This window comes from Pelodiscus sinensis, chromosome 1 (genome assembly GCF_052426305.1).
Source record: "Pelodiscus sinensis isolate ZL-2025 chromosome 1, ASM5242630v1, whole genome shotgun sequence".
Classification (NCBI taxonomy): Eukaryota; Metazoa; Chordata; order Testudines; family Trionychidae; genus Pelodiscus; species Pelodiscus sinensis.
The window spans coordinates 115,969,882-115,993,999 of NC_143052.1; the positions used below are offsets into that span (position 1 = coordinate 115,969,882).

The 24,118-nt window shown below is 42.5% G+C and overlaps 2 protein-coding genes across 2 annotated transcripts in view; one reads left to right on the top strand and one right to left on the bottom strand.

The window, feature by feature from the left end:
• The window catches only part of PIK3C2G (phosphatidylinositol-4-phosphate 3-kinase catalytic subunit type 2 gamma), a 296,240-nt gene extending 280,645 nt beyond the window's left edge, over positions 1-15,595 (top strand). The window contains exon 33 of the mRNA XM_075897746.2: positions 12,669-15,595. Within this exon, the coding sequence (XP_075753861.2) occupies positions 12,669-12,821 (153 nt within the window). The 3' untranslated portion in view covers positions 12,822-15,595. The remainder of the gene's footprint in view (positions 1-12,668) is intronic.
• A 150-nt stretch (positions 15,596-15,745) lies between these two features.
• PLCZ1 (phospholipase C zeta 1) overlaps positions 15,746-24,118 on the bottom strand; it is a 118,786-nt gene continuing 110,413 nt past the window's right edge. The window contains exons 11-13 of the mRNA XM_075897749.2: positions 23,420-23,552; positions 20,699-20,848; positions 15,746-16,023 (exon numbers count right to left, since the gene is read on the bottom strand). Coding sequence (XP_075753864.1) covers positions 15,938-16,023; positions 20,699-20,848; positions 23,420-23,552 — 369 coding nt within the window. The 3' untranslated portion in view covers positions 15,746-15,937. The remainder of the gene's footprint in view (positions 16,024-20,698; positions 20,849-23,419; positions 23,553-24,118) is intronic.

A 24,118-nucleotide genomic window follows, 5' to 3' on the forward strand; every position in this document is an offset into this window, starting at 1 on the left:
GAAACTTGGGTCAGTGTATATAGATATATATATTTTATAAGTGAATGAGGGCACCCCACTTGTTCCCAAAGTTTATAGCAAAATCACCTTACCAAAGGTGATTTACAATAGAAATGAAGCAGTTTGACTTTAAGAAAACTATAATAAAGTAACTAACTTACAACAGAGAGACAATTAGAGTGTACACATAAAGAAAACACATTGCAGGTACAATTCTCATCCCTGCGTTCCAGACTTGGCGTGGCCAGCGTCTTTCTCTCAATCCCTCGGGAAGAAGTAGGACGAGGTTGGGCGTCCCACGGACCTCGGGAGACAATCAATACCTGCCAGCAGGTGTAGGTGATTGGAGCTCAAATTGGGTGGGCAACTCAACCCTCTTTATACCCCTTGGGTCACATGGGCTTCTTCCTGGTCTCAAGTGGCCAATCAGGAAAAATGGCTTTGAATGCCAAGTTTCCCACGAAGGGTGCAAAGCATAATTCACACCTGGGAAGATGCAGACAATGGGCACCTCTGGTATGTGATGGGCGAAGATTCCTCTCCCGAGACAGTGCAGGCGTGTCAATTACTGATACTAGCCATCACGGCGACGGGAGGCCTCCCAGTCGTCAGCTAGCCCATTTACTGTCTGGTTTCTGTTTATGGTAGAGTTAGGGACAGGCACCACACCTGCGTTCCCAGGGCATCAAAGGCTGACTGCCTTTCTCTTGCTCTCTGGGGGGGGAAAAACAAGATGGGGCTCGTGGAAAAACAAGATGGGGTTTTGTGTCTGGCTACAGAAATGCAGTCACCTCTGGGGTGAAAAGAAGCAACCATACAGTTGCACAAAGCAGGAGTAAATGACAGGAAGTGACATACTCTATAGTCTATTGAAACTGAAGAGTGTATGCAAGGAAGGAACGATCTTTAAGGTCTTAGTAGTGATAGTTAGCATGAGTCAAACACTTCTTGATTACACTTCAAAACACCCTTGTGAAGTATGATACTCTGCCCTTTTGTACAGATGAGGCCACTAAAGCACAGACACACAAGACAAGTTAGCTGGCTGGGATTAGAACCCATGTCTTCTGATTTTCCCAAGTCTATGATTTTACTTTGCTCTTATTCCATATAATAGTGATTGTTTATTAAGCATCTGCAGTTGCTCGGTTCCTTAAGTTACACTGTACATTGCAATACTTATACAAGCAGGCATCAGCAAATGCTATTTACTTTCACAATTGAAGCAGCCAGAAGTTGTTGTCTTATGTTACCCACAGCAAAATTAAATGAAATTAGACTTTATTAATCTATTTTATTTAGTTCTGTCCTTTTAACAACTAAAGTTATAGTGAAATGGAGTTGATTGGGGACACACACACACACACACACACAGAGTCACCAGCCTCTACCTAATTAGCCACATGTGCTTTAAGACTCTTGAATCTGAGCAGAGTTCAAACATGATGCCAACATGGTGTTTCTAGGCACACTCTTGTAGTACAGATCCTCTCTAGCACTCCCTCCTAACAGCTGGGAGCCTCAGTCCAAACTGTCTGATCTCTGTATTTGAGCAGGGCTCCTCAAAGTCCGCCTGTAATTTAAACACACCCTCTCCCAGAACTCAAGCCACAAGGCTGGTCTAAGTTTACAATTTGACTCTTCAGGGACATATGGCATTGAAAGGAAACAGACACACAGGTTTTACACAGGAATCTAAACACAATTTACTCTTTACTTAGCAGCATGAGAAATCCACATATTTAGACAAAATGGCAAACACACCTATATGCATTTCTCTGATCAATTTCCTCAACGCTGAAGAGTTCTTTGAGCTTTGGCAAAGTCCTGTCTGGTGTCCAGGATCCTGCTTCTGAAGCTCACAGCTTCTCTTCAGAATCATAAAGTCTCTCTCCCCTCTTTGAATTTCTCTGTTTTCTCTGATCTTATCTGGTCCCATAGTTAAATAGGAAACACCTCTGATATGAAACATGCCCCCGGTGTGTTTCTGATTCCTTTGAATTTATATGCATCTCTGCCAACACCTGGTCTCTTTGTTCTGCTATTGGTGATTTTCCATTCTCTAATTCGACAGCTTTCTGGAAAGAAACTTGGTCAAACTGTTTTCCCCGTTCAGGCAACTACCTTAGCATACACCGTTGTTAAGGTTTCTAACTCTCCATTGTTCCTAGTTTGGAAGGGATCAGGGATAGCAGAGCTACAACCCTGGTCAGCAAATGGTAGAATCGACCACCACATAACAAGCATTCAGTGATACAATAATTTCACACCAACTTCATAAAATCAGTTTATGGGGTGTACATAGATTCCTCAAATCATCACACTGACACTGTTCCTTGAAATTAAAAATATCTTACGTACATTTAGCACCCATCACCATGAAAGATTTCCCAAATATTCTGTATACCATATGTCTCCAGTACCACTAAAACATTGTCATATTTGTGGGACAGAGCATCAAGCCACTAGTACTCAGTGGAAGGAGTGTTAATGTTGATCAACGACACAAGAGGAAACTTTTCATTTTATGAAAAGTACCATGGGAACTTTAATATTGACTGAGATGACACTTCCACATTTTAAGATCTGACAGACCTATCTGCACAGTGGAGCACATGGTACTTAATCACAAAGAAAAATTAGGTTGACCTTGATGGGGACCTATAGTTCAAACTAAAGTTTCTTAACTGTTTAGCAACACATATGATTATACCACCCCTCTTGCTGCATGCGTTTTCCATGTCTGTAGATGCTGGACAGAGGCAAAAACAGGGGTTATATTTTTGTGAGCCTTAGGGAACTTGGGAAAAAACCTAAAAACACAAGTCATCCCTCTTTTGGGTTAGTTTCTATCCAGGAAGCTGAATAGAATAATATAATAGCTCTTTTAATAAGAATTTACAAGCTTTTATTTAAGCCAAAGGGCTGGAAGAAAATTGTATTTTTAATTTTGCTTTGTGTTAGAGGTTGAGAAAATTCTGATATGTGCCTCTCTTGGGTATATTTGATTTTAGTTCTGCACTTTGTAGAACTGCCTGAAGAAAATTGTAAGCCTTATTTTTGTTGGGGTTTATTTCTCATCATATTTGAGATCCAAGATATGAAGGCTCTGAAAGGTGTGTGACAGTGAGAAAAATAGATTTTGTGTTTTAGAGTCACTGCTATCTGTGCTTTTTTTTTTTCTGATGCTGCTTTTTCATTTTGTCTTTTTTTGCCTTAAAAATAACATAGTCTTGACTCAGAGAGGATACGGACAAAGAATATGGAGAAAAGAGATGCAGGGTAGGCAGAAATGAATAAATAGGTATCATTCAAAAAAACATTCTTTGTCCGTGAAAAGAGCTGCAAAAGGAAGCTAAGGGACCAAAAGGAACTAAATCTGAAGAATTAAGTTTCCAGCAGTGATGTTTCAAAGTTCTCACATCCAAAATGTGAAAAGGAACAGAACCTGTTACCTACTTCATAACCACAGAAGGTGCTAACAGCTCCCTGAGTGGTATCCTTTCTGTCCTACCATCTATTTACTTTGATCTGCTTAGGTTCACGTACCCATTCTCCAGATACTTAATGATGCCCTGTCTCTCACACCCCTTCCTTTTTCCTTTTTTTTCTTTTTCTCCCGCCCCCCCCCTATTTATTTCGAGTTTTCATATCTCCTACTCATAACTCCGGTCATCTGAAGAAGTGGGCTGTGCCAACGAAAGCTCATACCGCTATCTACATGTTAATTGCTAGTCTTTAAAGTGCTACCAGACCATTTGTTTTTTTTTCTGTTACATTAGTTCCCCTTCATGCTGCTGAGACTAGAGTGAAACATGTAGCATCAGTATGTAACATGTTATGGGCTCACATTTGCTCTCAATTTATCTTTTTTTTTTTCCTCCAAAAATAGGCAAATATGCAGTTTGGCTATTGACAGAAAATCTAGAAACTGTTCCAATGCTAAGAAAAGAGAAACAAATGTCCCTTATTGGAGATTAAAATTTCATTAGACGCCTTGTATGTCAGGCCTGGTCGTTGGAGTCAGGAGTACCTACATTTTCTATCAGCTCTCCCACTGATTTGCTGTCTGGCCTTGAGCAATTCAATTCTGTTTGATTGAATAGCTAAGTGGCAAGAATTATTATTAAACAGTGATTTGAAAATTGGACGGGAGGGCATGTGAGAGATTGGCAGTTGATAGCTGTAACCCCAAATCCTTCAACCTTTTTTCTGCACATATACCCTTAATTGCATATTCCTTGTTTCCTCTGAATTTGCAATGCCTTCTTAGAGCCAACTCATAGGGAGTGATTGAAAGCCAGGTAGACTGTACTCAGTCCCTGTAAATTGTCATTCTTCGAAGCCTACAGCATCTCTTGACTCAAGGAATGAGAGTTCTCACCCTCCCAACACTATCATGTACACGTCCTAAATAATGAAAAGGTTCCTTAGCTATGCAGCATGCAAATTAAAATTTGTCAGTGATTTTAAATGAAAAATTAAGATGGTAATTTTATATTTTAGCCAAGAACCATGACACTTTAATACTGTCACAATAATATGGCATCGGTAATCAAATCATATTTGTATTAAATTACACAACCTCTTACTGTGATTCTGTCTATGCTTTTATTCTCTCTAAAAGCCATTCTGATTTTCTTCATTTTATTTAATTCATCTTCAATTCAGTGAAAGAGAGACAGTAAAAATTATGGGTTAGATGGTGACTGGCAACTGTTGGACATGGAGGAAAAAGAACAGGTGCAAGAATCTGTCTCTCCTTATCTCTTCCTCACTTCCAAGAAGGGGGTGGTCAAAACAGAAGCCTTTGAAGTCTGCTGAATGAAAGGCCTGCTCCCTGTTAAAGCTACCTCAAGGAGGCCATCCTTTCCTCCATGTCAGTGAGCAGAGCTGGTTAGCCACTTAAAAGTCTGTCAAACTGAGTAACCTTGCCCTGAACACCTGGGAACTCAAGGAGGCATTAATGGTCTATATGTAGAAATTAGTAAGCCTCTGTGACATCTTTGGTCCAAGGTACTTGAGGAATTCCAGCAAAATGTTGTGTCAGCCTGCCGCTGTGTCTGGTTTGATGGAGTTAAGGGTCTTATCTGGCTTGTTGACCATGAATGTCTCCAATTGACTCCTCCCCCCATTTTGATGTCAAAGTTGGCAGCATTCATCATGTACTTTGCATTTGAAATGCTTCTCCAGTGGGACCTTTGCCACCCACAGTAGATAGCTTGCAACCTTGCTGGGATTAGCCAGTGGATGATTTTGACATAGAGGTTGTTAAATAGTGCCCAGCTTACATCGATTTCCAACACTTTAATATTGCTGCAATAAGTGAAGTCAAAGCGTCTCTGTAGAGTCCTTCCACTGAATGAGCATAGCAGCATTCAAAGACTCAGTCAGGTAGTCAGCAATGTCCAGGTCACCAGATCATTGGAATTTCCTGGAATAGCTGAGTTGGAGTAACTGAGCATGTGGTCATGTAAATAGCATCTCAGAATCCGTGGTGGTCTTCTTTGCCTGGACTGAGAGACAATGCAATGGAATGGTAACCGCACTGCATTCCAGTGTGGCCCAGAACTTCTGAGTCCACCTTAGGGTAATTCCACCAACACCTGATTGAGCTTCAAATGGTATGGAGCCCAATGTGAATGGGTGATGGTCTATGTTGGTTCTGGGGGCAAGTTATCAAGTAGTATATTGCTCATTGTTTGTGAACTGGTATGTAGTGAACTAATCCAGAAAAGGTCAGGTGAATATTCTTTCACCCATCTGGCTGAAAGAAATGTGATGTATTGTTTTGTATCGCTAATCAACACAAGATTGTGGTTAGCCACCCAGTCCATCAACTGTTCACCATGGTCATCTGAATCAGTGTAGCCCCAGTCAGAGTGGGGGCTGTTAAAATCACCAACAAAGATTGGTGAATGATCAAGTATTGGAAGGACCTACTTGTTCCAATGTTCAGTGGCTTATGTACATTGGCACTCCTGGATCATACTGTCAAAACTGGAGGAGAGTGGAATAACATCAGCTATGTCAGAGTGCATTTATGTTGCACAGCCATATTTGGCATGTGGGGTGAATGAAATGAGGTCAAAGCCATTGATACCATAATATCCTGCTACCCTAAGTGCAACATGAATTTCTTGCAAACAAATCCTGTTGACACATTGGCCTTGCAGTCAGATGACACATTACCAAGATTCGTCACTGAATTTGCTCCACAGGTTGCATCATTAGATCCCCTGGCCTGGGTCAGGCACTAATAGGGAGCACAGTGTGAATGCTGATCCCTTAGCCCCCAATTTTCTCAGAAAACTGGCCAGTTCGAAGAGCACTTCAATGCTTAGGACTTCAGTCCTTGCCCCCTGCTATTCAATAGCAGAATACTGTGCTCCTATCTGGTGCCGCTTGGCTCACACAAGGCCGGTCACTGTAAAGTTTAACAAAGCCATGAGTATTGTAACCATGACTACAAGTGCAAGTCAATTGCCATGGTGCCAATACTCAGTAATGTAGCACCATCTTATCTTTGCCATACAAAGGCTTCTATGTTTTTGATCAAGATCCATGAGACAGAAACCAGCCTTTGCAGACCTCTTCAACCATCCATCAGCTTGCCCGTCTTCTAGACTGCTTTTATGGTCATTCATGCTACCACAGGGCATGACAATGGAATATGTTTGGTACAATGAGTCATCAGTGATGACAGTTGTTAATCACTCTCTCATTACTGACCCAGCCATCTGCCCACTAGGTTTTGTTCTGCCAAGGCACTTGCAGTCATCTCTAAATCAGTTTCAAACAGGATAGGGCAACTGTACAGCTAAACTCTTGGGGGGAAGGGGGGTTCTGATGACTCACCTGACAAGTACTGACTGCTGTTTTTTGATGGCAGGCTGCCAGTCCTCCATCTGGTTGATGATGTTACCATGAAATGGCTGGGCATATTGCACATACCCTGAGAGAAGGAGGCATTGTGCCTCACTAAGGCACCATGTTGCTCAGTGTTCTGCCACCGAAATGTGGGGTTGCTATGAGCCAGTGCATCTTGCTGATCACCACAAGAAGCAGTAATTATGTGTCACTGCTGTAGGGTCCCACAGGGATGCTTTTCTAGCCTATGCCATCCATGTCCTGCCCCCAGAACACCCTCTCCCTCTCTCGTGCTAGGTGTTATGAGTGCATCTGGTGCTTTCCAGTGGCAGAGTACAGTGCGGCGTGTTGCCTTATTGCAGTGGTTCTCAAAATTCATTGCACAGCAACTCCTTTCAAACAATAAAAATTGCTACCTACCCCCAAGATGGAGGACTGAAGCCTGAGCCAGCTCACGCCTCCCAAGAGTGGGAAGGGGCAAAATGGAAGCTCATCATTCGGGATTTTAAAGAGCAGGTTAGACAGACACATGTCAGGGATTATCTAGATGGTGCTTGGTCCTGCCGTGAATGCAGGGGACTGGGCTTGACCTCTTGAGGTTCCTTCCAGTTTTATAATTCTGATCCTATGATTCAGCCCCGGGCAGGAGGTCTGTAACTTGAGTTCTAATGCCCAGCAATGAAGTTCCTGGGCTTTAGTTTGGGGCCACAACAAGTCCAAACCAGCTCTTCTGGTTTGTGACTTGCAATCCACTTTGAGGTCCCAATCCTCAGAGGTTGAGAGCTGCTACTCTAATGACCACAGGCCATTTTAAGATCACTATTGGCCTTATCAAAGTGGAGAATCATACCCCTTATGATGACAGCTGGAAGACTTGAAAGTCTGATTGTCTTTTGTCATAATTTACTTTATTGCACTTCTTTCCTCAAACCAGAGAGGTCGTTTCACTTTTATTAAGTTTCACTGTCTGATTCTCGTGCCCAGGCCCAATGCTGCTGTGTTTGTGTTTTACAAACTGTGCAGAAGAATGTGCACATTTCATATTATTTTCACTGAGATGCAACAAAACAAAAAACCCAGTGAAAACATGTACAAAGATATATACGTTCTTCTAAACAAACCTGAGATTTGAACCCTAAACGTATATATATTGTGTGTGTGTGCGTGCCCTTTTAAACATTATAATCCCATATACTAGTCCCAAAGCATTTTCTTGTTAATGAGAGAGGAATTGATTACGAATGCAGCATATTTCTTGTTAGGTTGTCAGTCTCCAGACTTTTTAATTCAAGAATACAATGTTCACATTTCATAATTAACCCCAGTATGTTCTCATAATATCAAGGTAACTTCAAGGGTAAGGGTAAAAGTGTATTTTTTTCTCAAGGCATGTAAAGCAAGCTTTTTCACTTTTTGTGAAGAGGTACAACAGCATCCTAACAGCGGTGATACCAACTAATTTATAAATTCTACTACCTCAATTGTTCTACATTTACAACTTGTCCTGAGTTGGCTTTGTATTGTGTTTATCACATGACGTTTTTTTAAATATTGCAGTTACTGTACTGAATGCTCCAAATATACTGATAGCAAGAAGATTCCACACTCTCGCTGTAAGGGCTCATCTACACAAAGATTTAGTTCGTGGCAAGGTGTGCTGTGAATCTGCTCTGCACTAGCCTGTCAGACTAACTGTCCTCAGAGAAGCTGCTGACATGTATAAACAGTTTGTTAGTGCACTTTGATGTAGTCCTCTTTGACACTGTCTGTTTGCATGGTCCACACAGACAGTTACTCCATGGCAGGCTAGTTTGGGGGATATGCACAACCCAGCTTGCTGTGAACTGCATGTTCATGTAGGTAAATCCTAAGGATTTGTGCATCCCAAGTGTAGAATTCATAGAGGCAGTTTTCAAAGGAAAGATACCATGTGTATCTCTATTGTGTGGGGTTTTCTGTAACTTGATTTGATTTGTGCATGTTTGTCTTGAACTGTTATGAAATCTTTTAGAAATATTGTTCAGAGAGGTTGCAAGTGCTTTGGAGAATACGATTATAATTCAAAATTATTTAGACAAACTAGAGAAATGGTCTGAGGAAAACAGGATGAAGTTCAATAAAGACAAATGCAAAGTACTCCACTTAGAACAGAACAATCTGTTGCACACATACAAAATGGAAAATGACTGTCTAGGAAGGAGTACTTCAGAAAGGGATCTGGGGGTCATAGTGAACCACAAGCTAAAGATGAATCAAGAATGTGACACTGTTTCAAAAAAGCAAACATGATCCTGCGATGTATTAACAGGAGTGTTGTGAGCAAGACACAAGAAGTCATTCTTCCGTTCTATTCTGCCACATTTCAGGAAAGATGGATTTGTCATGATTGAAGACAAAGCAACCTTCTTTGATTGGGTAACCAATAAAGTGGACAGGTTGAAGCAGTAGACATGATGATCTCATTAACAAATAGATTAATGTGGTCTAGTTGAAATTACTATAAAGTGGGGTTCAACTTATTGAAAGGCCATACTCAGGAGTAGTTATCAAAGGTTCACTGCCAAACTGGAAAAGAATCTGTACTTGGGTTCTGCAGGGGTTAGTTCTGGGTTCAATAATAGTCAATATTTTCATTAATGACTTAGATCAGTGGTCCCCAACGCGGTGCCCGCGGGCGCCATGGCGCCCGCCGGGGCATTTTTAGGTGCCCGCCGACAACCCGGGCTGGCCCCGCCCCCGGCGCACTGGAGGCACCGGCCCCAGGCGCGCGACACTCACCGGCGCCTGGTGCGCGGCGCTCGGGCGGCCCCAGCCCCGGGGCACATGCGGGCGTGCGGCGCCGGTGCCGGCCCCAGGCACGCAGCTCGGGTGGCGCCGCCAGCCCACGGCACAAGGGGCTCGGGCGGCCCCGGCCCTGGCGTGCCCCAGGATGCGCGGCCCCGCCCCCGGGTGCCCGGCGCGAGTGTGGCCCCGCCCCCGGGCACCCGGTGCGAGTGTGGCCCCGCCCCCGGGCGCCCGGGAGCCCGTAAAGGTTGGGGACCACTGACTTAGATAATGATGTGAAGAGTGTGCTTATACAAGCTGCAGATTAACAAACTGGAGAATTAATCACAAATCAATAAAATGAGAGTAAATTAAGTGCCCAGTACTACTGTTGGAAAGGGGAAAAATATCAAATTCAAAATTGCAATATGTGTAGATGGCTGTAGTGCTGAAAACATTTTGAAATTTATAATGAACCACAATTGAATATGAGTCAACGATGTGATGCAATTGCAAAAAAGGCAAACATCTTTCTGAGGTGTATTAAAAGGAATGTTGTATGCAAGACCTGAGTGGTAATTCCCCCACTCTACTTAGAACTGGTGAGGCCTCATCAGGAGTACTGTATCCACTGTGTCTGGACACCAGACTTTTGGAAAGATCTAAATAAACCTGAGAGATTCCAACAGAAAGAAACAAAATGATCACTGAAAGCGGGCCAAGAAATGATGGTCTTAATATGCAGCAAGGGAGATTTAGGTTAGATATTAGGAAACTTTCTAACAATAAGGACAGTTAAGTAATGGAATAGATTGCCAAGGGATATTGTGAAATGCCTGTCAAGGGAGGTTTTTAGAAAACATTGGACATGTCCTAGTAAGGGATGCTGTTAGTTTATTTGTCATGCTGCAGCACAGAGTGCTGGACTTGACCTCTCAATGTGCTTTCCAGGCCTATGATTCTATGAGTCTACAAAAAAGATGTTATGTTATTGCAATGCTCTAATGAGATAAATTAGCCTTTTCATAGTGCAGGATATATTATAGTTTCATAAAGATTGCCAGGGTCATCTTTTTTAAAATTAGCTGGGATAGGTTAAAAAGCATCATGCAGATACAGTAATTCCTCATTTAACACATGCCCGCTTAACACGTTTTCATGATAGCATGATTTTTTTTTAGGGAACGTTTTTTGAATTACACGACCGTCCCCAGAATAACATGATTTCCCCAGTTGGCCCGTTGCCAGCAGCTGTGTGAGGCTTCCCCCACCTCCCTGCAAAGCAGTGGAGGGTTCACCACTCACCGTGCCGTTCCCTGCTGATTCCCCGTCGCCGGACACCTTGGCCCCTTTCCTTCGCCCCTGCTTGCAGGCTGGCAGCTGGGTTTCCTCAGCCGGCCTGTCGCCGGCAGCTGCACAGGGCTTCCCCTGCCTCCCTGCAAAGCGGCGGAGGGTTCACCGCTTGCTGCACCGTTTCCTGGCGACCCCCCTCCCCTCACCGGACGCAGTGCAGGTCCCGGCAGATCCGTCATAGGGGCATACTCCCAACCCAATCCCTCCCCTTCCCCTTCCCTTTCCCAGAGCCAAACACCTCCCCTCCCTGCTGTAACCCAGACCCCTTTCTCCTCCAACCTTATGTTCTGGTCCCAACAGACACCACTGCTTGAAACGCAACCCCCACCTTTTCCATTATTTTCAAAGGGGAAATTGACCCCACGTAACACGTTTTCACTTAACACAATCATTTTCTGAAACATATCTATAGTGTTAAATGAGGAATTACTGTATAAACAACTACATTTTCAAAATGGATAAGCTTTTAGCCATGTCATTGCCCCTAAGTTTTATCCCTCTGAGAACTAATACATTCCTCTTAAGCTCCTAATCCCACTCCACCTTCTCTCCTTCATATTTTCCTAAATCTCCTGCTTTATGTCCTCCACTTTTCACTGGTGTCTTCTCTCCAGCCAACTCCCCAACAATCCTTTCTATGCTGACCTCCTATTCAGAACTGCTGTGTACATGAAACAACTGTGACTTTGGACTTACAGGTAGAAAAATGGTATATTGTAATAATGTATTTCAATAATGAACAGAGGGACAAGATTAAAAAACCACTGGGTCAACTATTAAACGGGAACCCCTTGTTCAGATGTCAAACTGAGTGATACATGAATAACAAACCCTTTAAAAACTAGAGGGCATTAAAATGTATCTAGTACTACGTAGTTTAAATAATTAATTTTACTAGTTGAATTTGGGATGGCATTTAAGCACTAGTTTTAAACTTCCTTGCAAATGCTCAGTCTTTAAACTTTAGCAGCCTAAGCCAGCAAAAGCTCCTTTTATTTTGAATTCATAAGGCTAAATTTGTTCCTGGTGTAATTCCATTGACGTGAGCATGACTCATGTCTTGTAACTTTAGACCAGGGCTACTCAACATGTGGCCCATGCAACCCGCAGTCTCTTGCTTTGTGGCCTGCAGAGTGGTTTGGGTTTACTCGGGGCTTAACACGCGGCCCGCAGGTGGGATCCTTTGAACATGGCCTCCACTGGGAACATGTTCCACAATGGCGAGTCAATAGACTGGTCTTCTGTTGATATGCATTTTAGTGGTCAAATTCCTGGACTGTCATTTTTCATTAAAAGTGCTGTCATATGGGTGGAAATCGGGTAAATATTTCATTTTATTAATATCAGCAGAATTGACTTAAACAGGGCCTGCATGTTGTGTAGTCTTACCTTAATCTTTGTATTGATGCCCGTCAGTGTGAAAGAAGCTATTTGTATATATATTTGCATGTATATGCAACCACACTTAAGTTGCGGCCCTCGGCATGTGCTGTGAGTATCACTGTGGCCCCCGGAACTTGCAGAGTTGAGTAGCCCTGCTTTAGACACATACTGGCTGTTTGTCAGTTACTTTAAGCATTGTTGGTAACCTTTAGGTAGAAGTGATTAATAATGAAGTACTTTTGGCATAAAAAATATTCAGTCTGCTTATACTTTATCTACTTTTCCATATATGATTGCAGGTAGTATACGATGCAGTCACAGAGCTCCAAGGACGTGTGTTACAGCTTATTGTGAAAAGCAAAGGAACATTTGTGGGAGCCATCAACATTCGATTGCACAGTGTCTCATTAAATGAAGAAGTGTGGTACCCATTGGGGAACAGTATCATTTGAACATTGCCTTAGACAACTAAAATATTCATTCATTGACATTTTTTAACTTTTCTCATGGGCCATTTTGGCACAGTAGCCAAAATATTTGCCTTTGACAATAAAAGAGGCAGTAAACCACTAACCATATACATTACCCCACTAATCACAAATTATAATAACTTTTTCCCCACGGTCCATTGCCATTTAACTGTTGTCTTAGAATTATTATTTTTACCGGCACCAAACTCCCATTAGCATAGGTGTAAAAAGACTTAACTGACACTGTATTCTGAGAGATAACTGATTATGTTGGATAACATTTCTTATGGCAACAAGCAAGAATTTTTTTCCTGCTCATCACTGTTATTTGTATACAGCTAGATGTCTTTTATGTATCAGAAACCTGGAGGTATGAAGCCTATCCAAAGCCCATATATGTCAATGTTAGTTTCCCAATGACTTTAGTGGGCTTTTGATAAGACTCCTTATGAGTTATTGGTCTGGATTCATCCTATTGTAAATACTTTGTCTGTACAGTTATATCAGTTTTAAATATGTCCAAGTTAGTATGATAGCATGTTCACCTGAGAGATCCTAGTAGAATGACAGCTTGTATTTAAAACCTTTAGCACATATCACATTTAATTCTTACTTTTTTCACATTTAAAATTTAATTATCTGTCAGAATTGAAAACCTAAACATTTAAAAGAATTTAAAACTATGCTGAACTTTAAGTATAGTGTATGCTATGTATTTTTAAGTTTTAACGCGCTGATATGACATGCGACTTGGGACAAGATATTTCATCTCATTGGGTTTATTCTGGCAAAATATTTGGCAATAAATACATTCTGGAAAAAAATTAATATATGTTCTAAATTAGAGTTGGAAAAATGCTTCCCATAGACTTTGAAATCTTTCCGAAAATGAGATGTAGATATATATTTGAGCAGAGCAAACAATCCATAGTTACTCTGCTGAAAGGTTAAATTGAGAATGATCATATTATAAGACATCTTTTTTCATTTCTGTTACCCCATCACATGGTCATGCTGCATCAGAGAAGCAGACAAAAATTTCCCAGGCTCCAGTCCTGTAAAGTTTTATATGCATGTTTAACATCATGCATGGGAGTAGTTCCATTAAGCTCAGCAGGATTTGGTGCATGAGCTCAGTCCTTCATGGTGCTTTTGCTCAATCCAGGAAAACAGTTAAGCCCACTTTTAAGTCCCAATAGACTCACTGACTTCCACTAAATCAGTTGCCTTCCTGAGCCCCACGTGCATAAAGTTTGATACTTCCAGAATCAGGTAACAAACTATAGCAGTAAAAAAGGTATTGGTTCATGATTTGATCCAAGGTAAACATTAACATAATATGTAGTTGGCTAGAGTTGAGATTTATCCTGCAAGTTGTAAAAGTGGCTGACATTGGGATATAATACCCAGAGCTGTGGGCAATTATTTTTTCCTCACCCAAAGGACAATAGTTTTAAGACACACAAATCAGGCTTAAGCAGCTTATGGTATAGAAAGCTGTTGAAGGTGCAGTATATGAGTGTCATTTTAACATGGCATGAATCCAAATAAACCAACATTCTTCTCAGTCCCAAACAAATTGGTTATGTCATTGCTGATCAGCTGTTGGAATACAACTACCATATTGCCTGGGGAAATTAAACTTCCCAGTAAGGAGAGAGAACCTGCTTGAGTCAAAATATGAACACACCTCCTCAGTGCTAAAGAAAAACCATAAACCCTTATGGAAAAAAACACTGTCTATGATACAGTACAAGGGCAAATTTAAATTATAAGTGTTCAGAGATAAAGAAATAACTGACTTCACTTTTTAAAAATACAAGAAGCCACATCATAGCCAGTTTTTAGTTCTCAAATTACCTGACCCTAAAGTTCAGTGTTGAGTTCAGATTCTTAATTTATAGTCTTGTTTTCTTTTGTTTGCTTTTATGTACATGGGATAATTAATGAAAATAATAATTACAATACAAATAAAATCTAACTTTAAAGATAAGCATTGATACAAGTATGAAACTATTTAAGTTATCAAGATTTAGACCTCAAAACTGCCATGAGTTCTGTGCAGCCAGATCCCTGTATCCATACGGAGCTCATTGCACAGAAGCAATTTTATAAAAAGGTTGGGAGAATACAGTCTCTTAATGCTTGGGCAAGGGCTATGCTGAGAAAAGGTGCCAAAACATAAGTAACTGGCAGGCAGTTAGTGTTTTGAGATCCTGATATTAGCAAAATTGAATATTATCTAGGGCATCGATGAGCTATAGATCAGAAACTGGCTTGTTATGGATTAAAAATATTAAGTTTCAATTGTGTGTGTCTGTACATTTCCTGATTTCCTTTTTCTTGAACAGACTAATATGTAGTAGGAAAAAGTTTCTCAATGCAAATGAAAAAGACCACTCCATGTTGTCAGTTTTGGTGCCTTTGGAAGTCTTAGGCAATAAATATTAATATGCTGCTTCCTTATTATTTAATAATTAGTTACAGTTTTGCTATTGCAGGTCAAACCTCTCTAATCCAATACTCTCTGGTCCAGCAATGTCCATGGTCTGATATGATTTTAATTAGCTGGATATCCACATATCATGGGTGTGACCAAATTTCCTGGAGTCCCATAAAGCTTGTTTACCACCATCAGATCTGACTCTCAATGTTCTGTGCTGTTATTTAGCTCTAATTTACCCGTCTTCTAAGAGCCCAGTAAGCAGTGGAAGTGCTGCTAGACAATATTGACCTTCCATGGTTCAGCAAAGTCTCTGGCTTGGCACTGGTCAGGTCCTGAGGGTGCCAGTCTAGAGAGGTTCAATCTGAGGTTGATAGTAATCATATCTTAAAATACAGACTGGGGTCAAGAAAATATACCCCAAAAGTTAAGCGCACATGATTTTTTCTGCATTACTACAGGGTTCAGTTCTACAGCCTTTATTCATATTAAGTTAAATTACATTTACTCATACAGGTATTTCTACTGCTTTCCATGGAAACTGCAGGTACTCAGCACCTCTGAAAATCAGACCACTCACTAAACTGTTGTTTGAGTGCTACATGATGGTTGCTTTATTGAGGAATATACCAGTGCAGGAGTACTTCTAATGCCATCATTTATAGTACCAAATATACATAAAGAGTGTTGCAGGATCAAGTCTTTCAGATTCTCTGGAATACAGAGGAATATGACGATAACCTGTAAATGTAATAACATTAAATTAATATACAAATATAAAATGTGTAGTGGTTTAATTGAGGGATCGGACGTAGCTATGTTTACTCTATAGATGAAGGATAATTTGTATTTATCTAATTAATGTTAACCAAAATGATATCTAAAGTAACACCCATTCCTATAGAAGTTCTCTAACTTTTCTAGCATTTTAATTCTCCTGGTATTCAGTGATGATAAACAAAAGTAATGTTAGCATAGCTTCAAAGCTGCCGATGATACATAAGTTGTGATTTAGACCATTCTACAGACTTCTACCATGGGAATGGCAAGAATCTAGAAAGGGAAACCTTGGTGTGCAGAAGACATAATATACGTATTACTTTTAGAACATCACATATTAATTATCATGTGAAAGAAGAATGACAATGTTTTGATAAAAGAAATTAAGCTACAATGATAGTGAGTTAACACAATGAAGTGTGAAGTAGAAAAGGAGGGTTTCCTAGCACTCTGGCCACTTAAAGCCTCTTAAAAGTGTCCCTTTTGGCAATTCAAAAATTTCTACAAATGAACTTATCCAAACTAATGGTTAACAGCCATATCTAAGCGCCAGTGTTTATTTGGCTGCATTTTATATACACAAATGAAAGTTAGAATTGGTTTCTTGCAGTTTCACAAAATAATTCAAACAGAAGATAGATGAAGAAAAAGGTGTGCAGATTTAGCTCGTAGAATGGTTAAGTATTCTTTAATAACCATGTCTATTTTTCTCATATCACCTCTTTTCCCAGCCCATAGAAAGATTCAATAAACAGTATTAAAATTTAGTAAGCAAGAGGAAGAAATTGGGGAGGGAGGGTGGGGGAAGAAAACCATTAGGCCTGATATAAAAGCCTCAAACATTCTGGCTACGTCTACATTGGCATGATCTTGCGCAAATACTCTTTAACATAAGAGTTTTTGCATTAGAGTATTTGCGCAAGAGAGCGTCTATATTGGTCTGGGACTCATCAATGCACTTTTGCGCAAAAGCAGAAGCCCGGAACCATTTTAAAGAGGGCAAAAGGGCACCAGCCCTTTCCAGGGGCAGGGGCTGGAGCCTTCTTTGAGAACGTGCTGAAAGGGATCTCCCCAGACAGCCGTTTCTCTCCTGCTGCGTGCTTTAGGACCTCTTGCAGGGACTGACAGCCGTAGCAGTTCAATTTGTGGTTGCCCTCTGCCTGATTGGACACCGTTGCCTTTTGCCTTTAGTGCCTTTGGCTGATTTTTTTATCTCAGCTTGTTTGTTGTGCCATGGAGCCAGGAATGGCCTTGTGCCTGCTCTGGCCCCTTCCAGCCATTTTGGAGTGGCTGCAACTGCTGCTCCAGGCTACTTCACTCCTCCTCCAGGACTTTGAGGCGCAGGTCACTCTGGACTCCCTCACCAGGGAGGCCATGGCGTCCCTGTGGCATCCCCACCCCACCGTGGAGAGGTCCTTGTGGAGACTGGACACCAGTATGACTGGTGGGACCGGCTGGTCCTGGGGCAATGGGACAACCAGCAATGGCTCCAGAACTTTCGGATGAGAAAGCAGATGTTCCTGGAGCTGTGTGCCTGGCTGCGGGCACCCATCCCAGTGGACAAGAGGGTCATCATTGCGCTATGGAAGCTGGCCACCCCGGACAGCTACTGATCTTTGTCAAACCAGTTCAGGGTGGGCAGATTGACTGTCAGTGCCGTCATCATGCAGGTAAGTCCCAGGGGGAGTGGGAAGGGTGCTGCACTCCATGCCCAGGGGTAGGCAAGACTCCAGGCTGGGTCACCCAGGGGTTTGGGCCATCCCTCCCTTGCACAGGCCTGCTGGTGTGGGTGTGTGTGGACAGAGGGCATCACGGGGGGGGGGAACCCCCCAAGGGAGCATGCGCTCACCCAGCCTTATGTAATGTGTTCCCCTGTGTTTCTCTGCACCCTTCTGCAGGTCAACCATGCCATCAATGACATCCTGTTCCAGAGAGTCATCTGCCTGCGCAACGTGGAGGCTACGGTGGCCGGCTTCACTGCCCTGGGGTTCCCCAACTGCGGGGGAGCCCTATATGCAACCCACTTCCCCGTCCATGCCCTGGAGCATCGAGCAGCCCATTTCATAAACAGAAAGGGGTACTTCTCCATCGTACTCCAGGTCCTCGTGGACTACCGTGGCCGCTTCCTGGACATTTGCTGACAGGACAGCACACACTCACTGACATAGCCTGTCTTCACCTAATGCACCACAATGTCAAGGCTGCATCACCAGCATAAGGCAGTTGGGAGTCTAAGAGTTAGTCTACACAAGTGGTTAAGTCACTTCTGAAAATGGATCTGAGGTTCTCACATCACTAAAGCCCACCTGAAAATTTTTGTTTACCAATCTAAGGGCTGAGATCACTTGCTGGGTTTGAGATATGAATTGTCTCCAACTTCAGAACTTGTTCCCAAATCAAGCTTCACCTTCAGAGAGAACTACAAGGCTTACTATTTTGGCCAAAAGTAATGGTGATGTAAAACACAGTCTTTTCTATTTTGTTTGTTTAGAAGATGTGGGGGAGAATCTACATAGAGCTGGGTAGGGTACTCCTATAAATGGATAAAATTAATCAGCATATTAAATTGCCTACTTTTGACCTGAATTCTGACTTATCAAGAAAATGAAACTACGTTCTTGGTGTTTCAAACTATGTTGACATTATATCTGTAAAAGAAGGATTTCTGTAACTCAGAATTTCTCTGTGCATTGTATAGCCCCCGTCAAGTTTAAATCTATAACACGTCAGTTTGACTAGGAGATTGTTGAAGATGCAGTGCTCCAGCTTGAGAAATGATTTTTAAGGAACATGGAGAAGGAAATATAGCCACTTTGGTAACCCAGATACATACAGAATGTTGAAGCATTGGCAGATACCATGTGTAGGGAAGCAAAATGCAGTAGACCAGTCTATGCACCTTTATTTAACCAGCAGGGGTTACTTCTGTCTGCTTGTCCAAAGTTATTTTGGAAATCAACTACAGTAAGCAGTCAGATTAGGTACGTCACCCTCTTCCTGACATAGTGGCTTCTATAGCAGCTGTTTGTTAGGATTCTATTAATCAGATAGGAATCAAGGAGATGTACTAGTTAGGAATGTAAAATCTGGATCTCCCCAGCACTGTCTCTATGGTGCTGCTTGCCCCCACTCAGGCGGCCAATGGAGGCCTCTCTGGGTCCTAGTGGGGAAGTTGGGACTCCCCGCAACAAAGCAGCCCATCTGCAACAGCTGGACATGGACAGGAGCTGCTGCAGCAAGCAGCTCCAGCCTGCGGAGGGTCCCAGCTCTCTGTCCTCTGCAGCCAGGGGATGCTGCCGGAGCAGCCCCTGTTCGCAGCCAGCACTGGCCACTGCAAACAGAGGCTGCTCCAGCAGCAGCCCCGTCCACAGCAGCCTGGGACAGGGGACTGCCCCACAGTCAGGGTCTGCTGGCCTCGGTGTGAGCTGGCTCAGTCCCAGCTTGCGCTGAGTCCAGGAGCCTACCCCTGCTGCAGATCTGCGGTTTAAATGTAGGAGGAGCCAGGTGGCCTACACACCTGGCTCTTGTTACTTTTAAACTGCAGAGTTGTGGGGGCGGGTAGTGCCTTCCCTTATTGACTAACTGTGTAGTCAATACAAATTGTATCAACTACACGATTAGCCAATTACCTGCCTCTTAACACCCGTACTACCAGTAAAACAAGTGGGAATGATCAGCAATTACACTTCTCTGTTTCTCCCATTTAACTTCCATCTTTGCCCATTATGAAAAATTGCAGAACAAACTTGCTTTAAGTCTTCAACTTTATTGCCTACCTCTCACTTGTTTGTTCAGGTTCTGGACTGAGTAAATCAGGGCATTCTGGTACCTTTATATTGGTCTTGACTAATTGTTCTGTTCACTTTCTTGTTTCTTAATGGCTGGAGTTATATCATGCTGGGAATACCATGCTGGGAATAAACAAACAACAAATAGTCCGGTAGCACTTTATAGACTAACAAAACATATAGATGGTAGCATGAGCTTTCGTGGGCACAGCTGGATCATCTGAAGAAGTGGGCTGTGCCTACAAAAGCTCATGCTACCATTCTACATGTTTTGTTAGTCTATAAAGTGCTACCAGACTATTTGTTGTTTTTGAAGTTTATCCTATACAGACTTGCGTAGCTACTCCCTGATGCTAGGAATAGATTCTGTTTATAATGTGAGTGAAGTAATACTACAATAGGTACAACTGCCAATCAATAATATTTTCCTTCAGTGCATAAGGTCAGCATTTACATAGAATCTAATCAGCATTGCTAACAATGACCCAAAACTCTGATGAATACCACTCTGTATCTGCTTCACCTAATTTTCCACTTTCTCTGACTGAATTAGCCTCATTAACACTGTTGTAAAACTCCTATCTTTTGTGTGTGCACTTACATATAGATACATCCCTGCCATCTGATTTTCACTTCATGCATATGGCAAAGTAAGTTGCAGCTCATAAAAGCTTATGTCCTGATAAATTTGTTAGTCTTTCAGATGTCACAAGACCCCTCGTTATTTTTACCTAACACAAAGTTTATGATGTCTAATAAACCTAAACAAACAATAGGCTAATAGTATGGGTTATGCTTTTGTCAATTTTGCAGTTTGGTATGCAGTTTGCTTTTGGAGGAAGTAATACCTTTATTCATGCACATAAGCGGTAAAGTGTATTGGCCAAGGAAGTCGTTTGCAGCTAGCATGACCTGGTCTTTCAAAGTGAAGCGTATTAATGCCACTTCGGGAACGTGAACAGTAAAAGTAAAAGTTTCATTCCATCTAGGGCACATCGCTGGAGGGAAGGGGTGAAAAGAGAAAGAGAAAACAATTGTAAAACAAACAGCATCCTATACAAACACATCAGTTGATTGAAAAATAATGAGAACTGTATTCCTTGTAATTAATTTGAGAGCTATGCTTTCCAGCGGACTGGTGGCAGCAGCTCCTTTTGTGACTGATTCTGTGCCCACTGAACTCAATAACACAACTCCCACTGGTGGAAGCGCAGGACTTTTATGTGGATTCAGGAGTAATGACAGCCAAAAGGAAGTTCTCATTTTTTGCAGTATTCAGCCAGCATAGATAGGTCCCTCTCTACCAGCAGTGTAAGTAAGGCAGTGTGCCCCGGTATGCTGCTGTGGCTCCAGCAAAAAATGGCTGGGATGCTCTGCTGAGTCTGGTGTGCTCCACTGAGACTGGTGGGCAGGCAGCACAGCTTGCAGTGTGCTCTCTTGCTAGCAACTTGGTGTGTGCAGCCAGGTAAGGCAGGCAAGCTATAAGGGTCAACTGGGAACATGCTGTGGGCAAGGAGTGTGCACGGCCAGATGGAGTCCTGGTACATTCTGGTACAACCCTGTCCTGCTGCACCCTCAGTGGATGCCAGACAGCACTCATGCTGTCCATGGTATATGCTGTTCCCAGTGGCTCCTGGGAAGAAGCCAGGGGAAGGAAGCGGCAGGACAAAGGGTCTCTTGCCCTGCTGCCAATTTCCTTGCTGCAGTGCCCCCACGTAGCCAGCCCACAGCTCCCTTGTGGTAGCAGAGGGACCCATCCACCAGTCAGGTAAGGTAACCCAGCTCCCTGGTCCTCCACCTATTCTCTTCCCCCCACTCCCAGTCCCCTGCCTTGACTCCTGCACTTCCCCCTTCCCCAACACCCAGCCCCTTGTCATGACTCCTGCACACTCCCATACAGCAGCATCCTCCTTTGTGTCCCCTGAACTCAACCCCCCCCCCCCCACACACACACACACAAATTTCTTACGGGCACTGTCCTATCACAACCTTCCCTTTCCCTGAGCCCCTCCCCCAACCAAGGGGCACAGGTTGTGATAGGACAGCACCTGTAAGAAGTACTCTGATTTATCCAATGCACAAGACTGAGACGCTGTTTTTGAAGAGAACAAACAGGGATTATGATTTCCTGACACTGAGGATGTGGTCAAATAAAATGTGTTATAGCCCTAGTAATCTCAAGATTGTGCCAACGTTTCTTTTACTGCTTTGGGACTGAGGCAAATTGCATTGACTATTCAATTAGTTGATTAATCTAAAATTTAACATCCTTAAAATGGAGAGGCAAGAGATCTGAAAAACTGAAGTGCTTGGGGAAATAAGGAGGAAACACTAATTCATATATGTCCTTTCTGAGTCTCTTGTGGATTCATTTTGGCTTCCCTATTTAATCCTTCAAGTTCTGCATCTGCATAAAAGCACATGCACACAAAGAGATAGGTCAAGGTGATAGCTGGTGTGACGTAGTGGGGGTACCTTGCTGGTTGTTATGCTGGGCAGTGGGTGACCTCCACAGGCTGCTGTCTGTAGCACGGCCCAGCAGGGCAGGGGATGAGTCATTATGCAAAGGGGGCTCCAAACCTGTCCGACCAGCTACCCCCCAGGGAGAGAAACAAAGGAAGGTGGAATGCCGCCCCTGGCTGGGGGCGGGGGGGCAGGGCTGGAAGAGAGTTAGTTTCTGTCTGGGAGCATGGAGGGGCCAGCCTAGGGAAAGGGGCTGGAATGTAGGAGCCCAGTCTCCCCCATTTCAAGGGGGGCTGAGGCATCCTAGGCCTGCCTTGTAACCAGATTACATCTGTGCTGTGCTGTATCCTGGAGAAGCAATAAACTCCCTCTATTCTACTGGCTGGTGGAGTCTGTTTGTGCCATTACAGGGGTGCAGGAGACCGGAAAACCCCAACACGCTGTCACAGCTGGTAAAGGGGTTTGCACTGATCTGTCCTAGTAGATAAACTGTCCCAAATAAATCAGGGTGATCCCACCACAATAGCTGATCTGTCACTACAGATGGCGATGGTGGATTTTTGGTTTTTCTTATCCTTCTACATAGGTTTGCTCATTTTGTCTTCTCAATTATGGGATGAAAGAGAAATAAACTAAGAGAGATGGAAGAAACAAACTAGAATGGCAGAAGCTGCCTTTGCCACCTCTGGTAAAGACGATCCCTTTATGTCTGGTCATATTAGCACAAAGGTGAGATTAGGGCCAAGGAACCAGCTCACGTTTTAGCTGTTATGTGTGTAAAACTACTTTAGGTTCTAAAACTGACACTCCATCATTGTTCATATAAGACACATGGTAACTTAAAAACTGTTTATAGAAAAAATAAAATCTTCAGATTTAATTTACTTGCTTCAGACTAATCTTGTTGGAACACAGATTACCATGCCAGGTTTACTGTTAGTTTTGCAGATCAGTCTCTCTACCTCGTGCCCACTTTTGCAGTTAGTGCACTCCAACTTTTTGCTGAGGAGTAAATTACTGGAGAAAGAGATTCTATATGATATTAAACTTTCCTGTATGTAACATTATTGAAATCATGTACAGACAGTAGAATATGTTATGCTTACCATTACGCTTTATGACACAAGTCTGTTGTTTTATTTGATCTTCTGGAACACCAAAAAGTTCTATCTGGACTAAGGGATCAGCTTTATTACCCTTGCTGTGTTGACTAGGCGGTAACTGATAACCACAAATAATCTGCATAAATGAAAATGATACATAAGATCTCATTTGGGCCTGAAAATATAATTTATTATAGCAATCTTAACATTGAACTGTATATTCCATAATTGCTCAGTGCAGTCTAGCATATAAAGTGGAAAATGCAGAAGAAATTTTTCAAAAGACCAACTGAAATGTAATGCTTCACACTTAATTCAATCTCTTGCTAGTTTGGTTTTCCATTTACTTATCTTAAAACCTGTGCAACCAAAGAATATTTTTTGAAAATAATGTGTTTCTCACTTTTGGTTTTCACCAAAATATGATCACATTAAGCAGATCTTAATCATTACCTACAGAAAGTTGTTGTTGCATTAATGAAGGCCTATGTGAATTCCCTCTTGTAGGTTTGCCAACTGCCCTGTCATCAAATTCAGGGACTACCACCAAAGATGTATCCATTGTGGCTGCACAAGCGTGACAAAAGCATTTGCCAGAGGGCACATATAGGGAAGAATAGCCCCTACCAATTCAGTTCTTTCACTTATGCAGTCGTGTGTTAGTAACCTTTCTGCCTGCTTTTAGCCCCCCTGAGTCCTCCT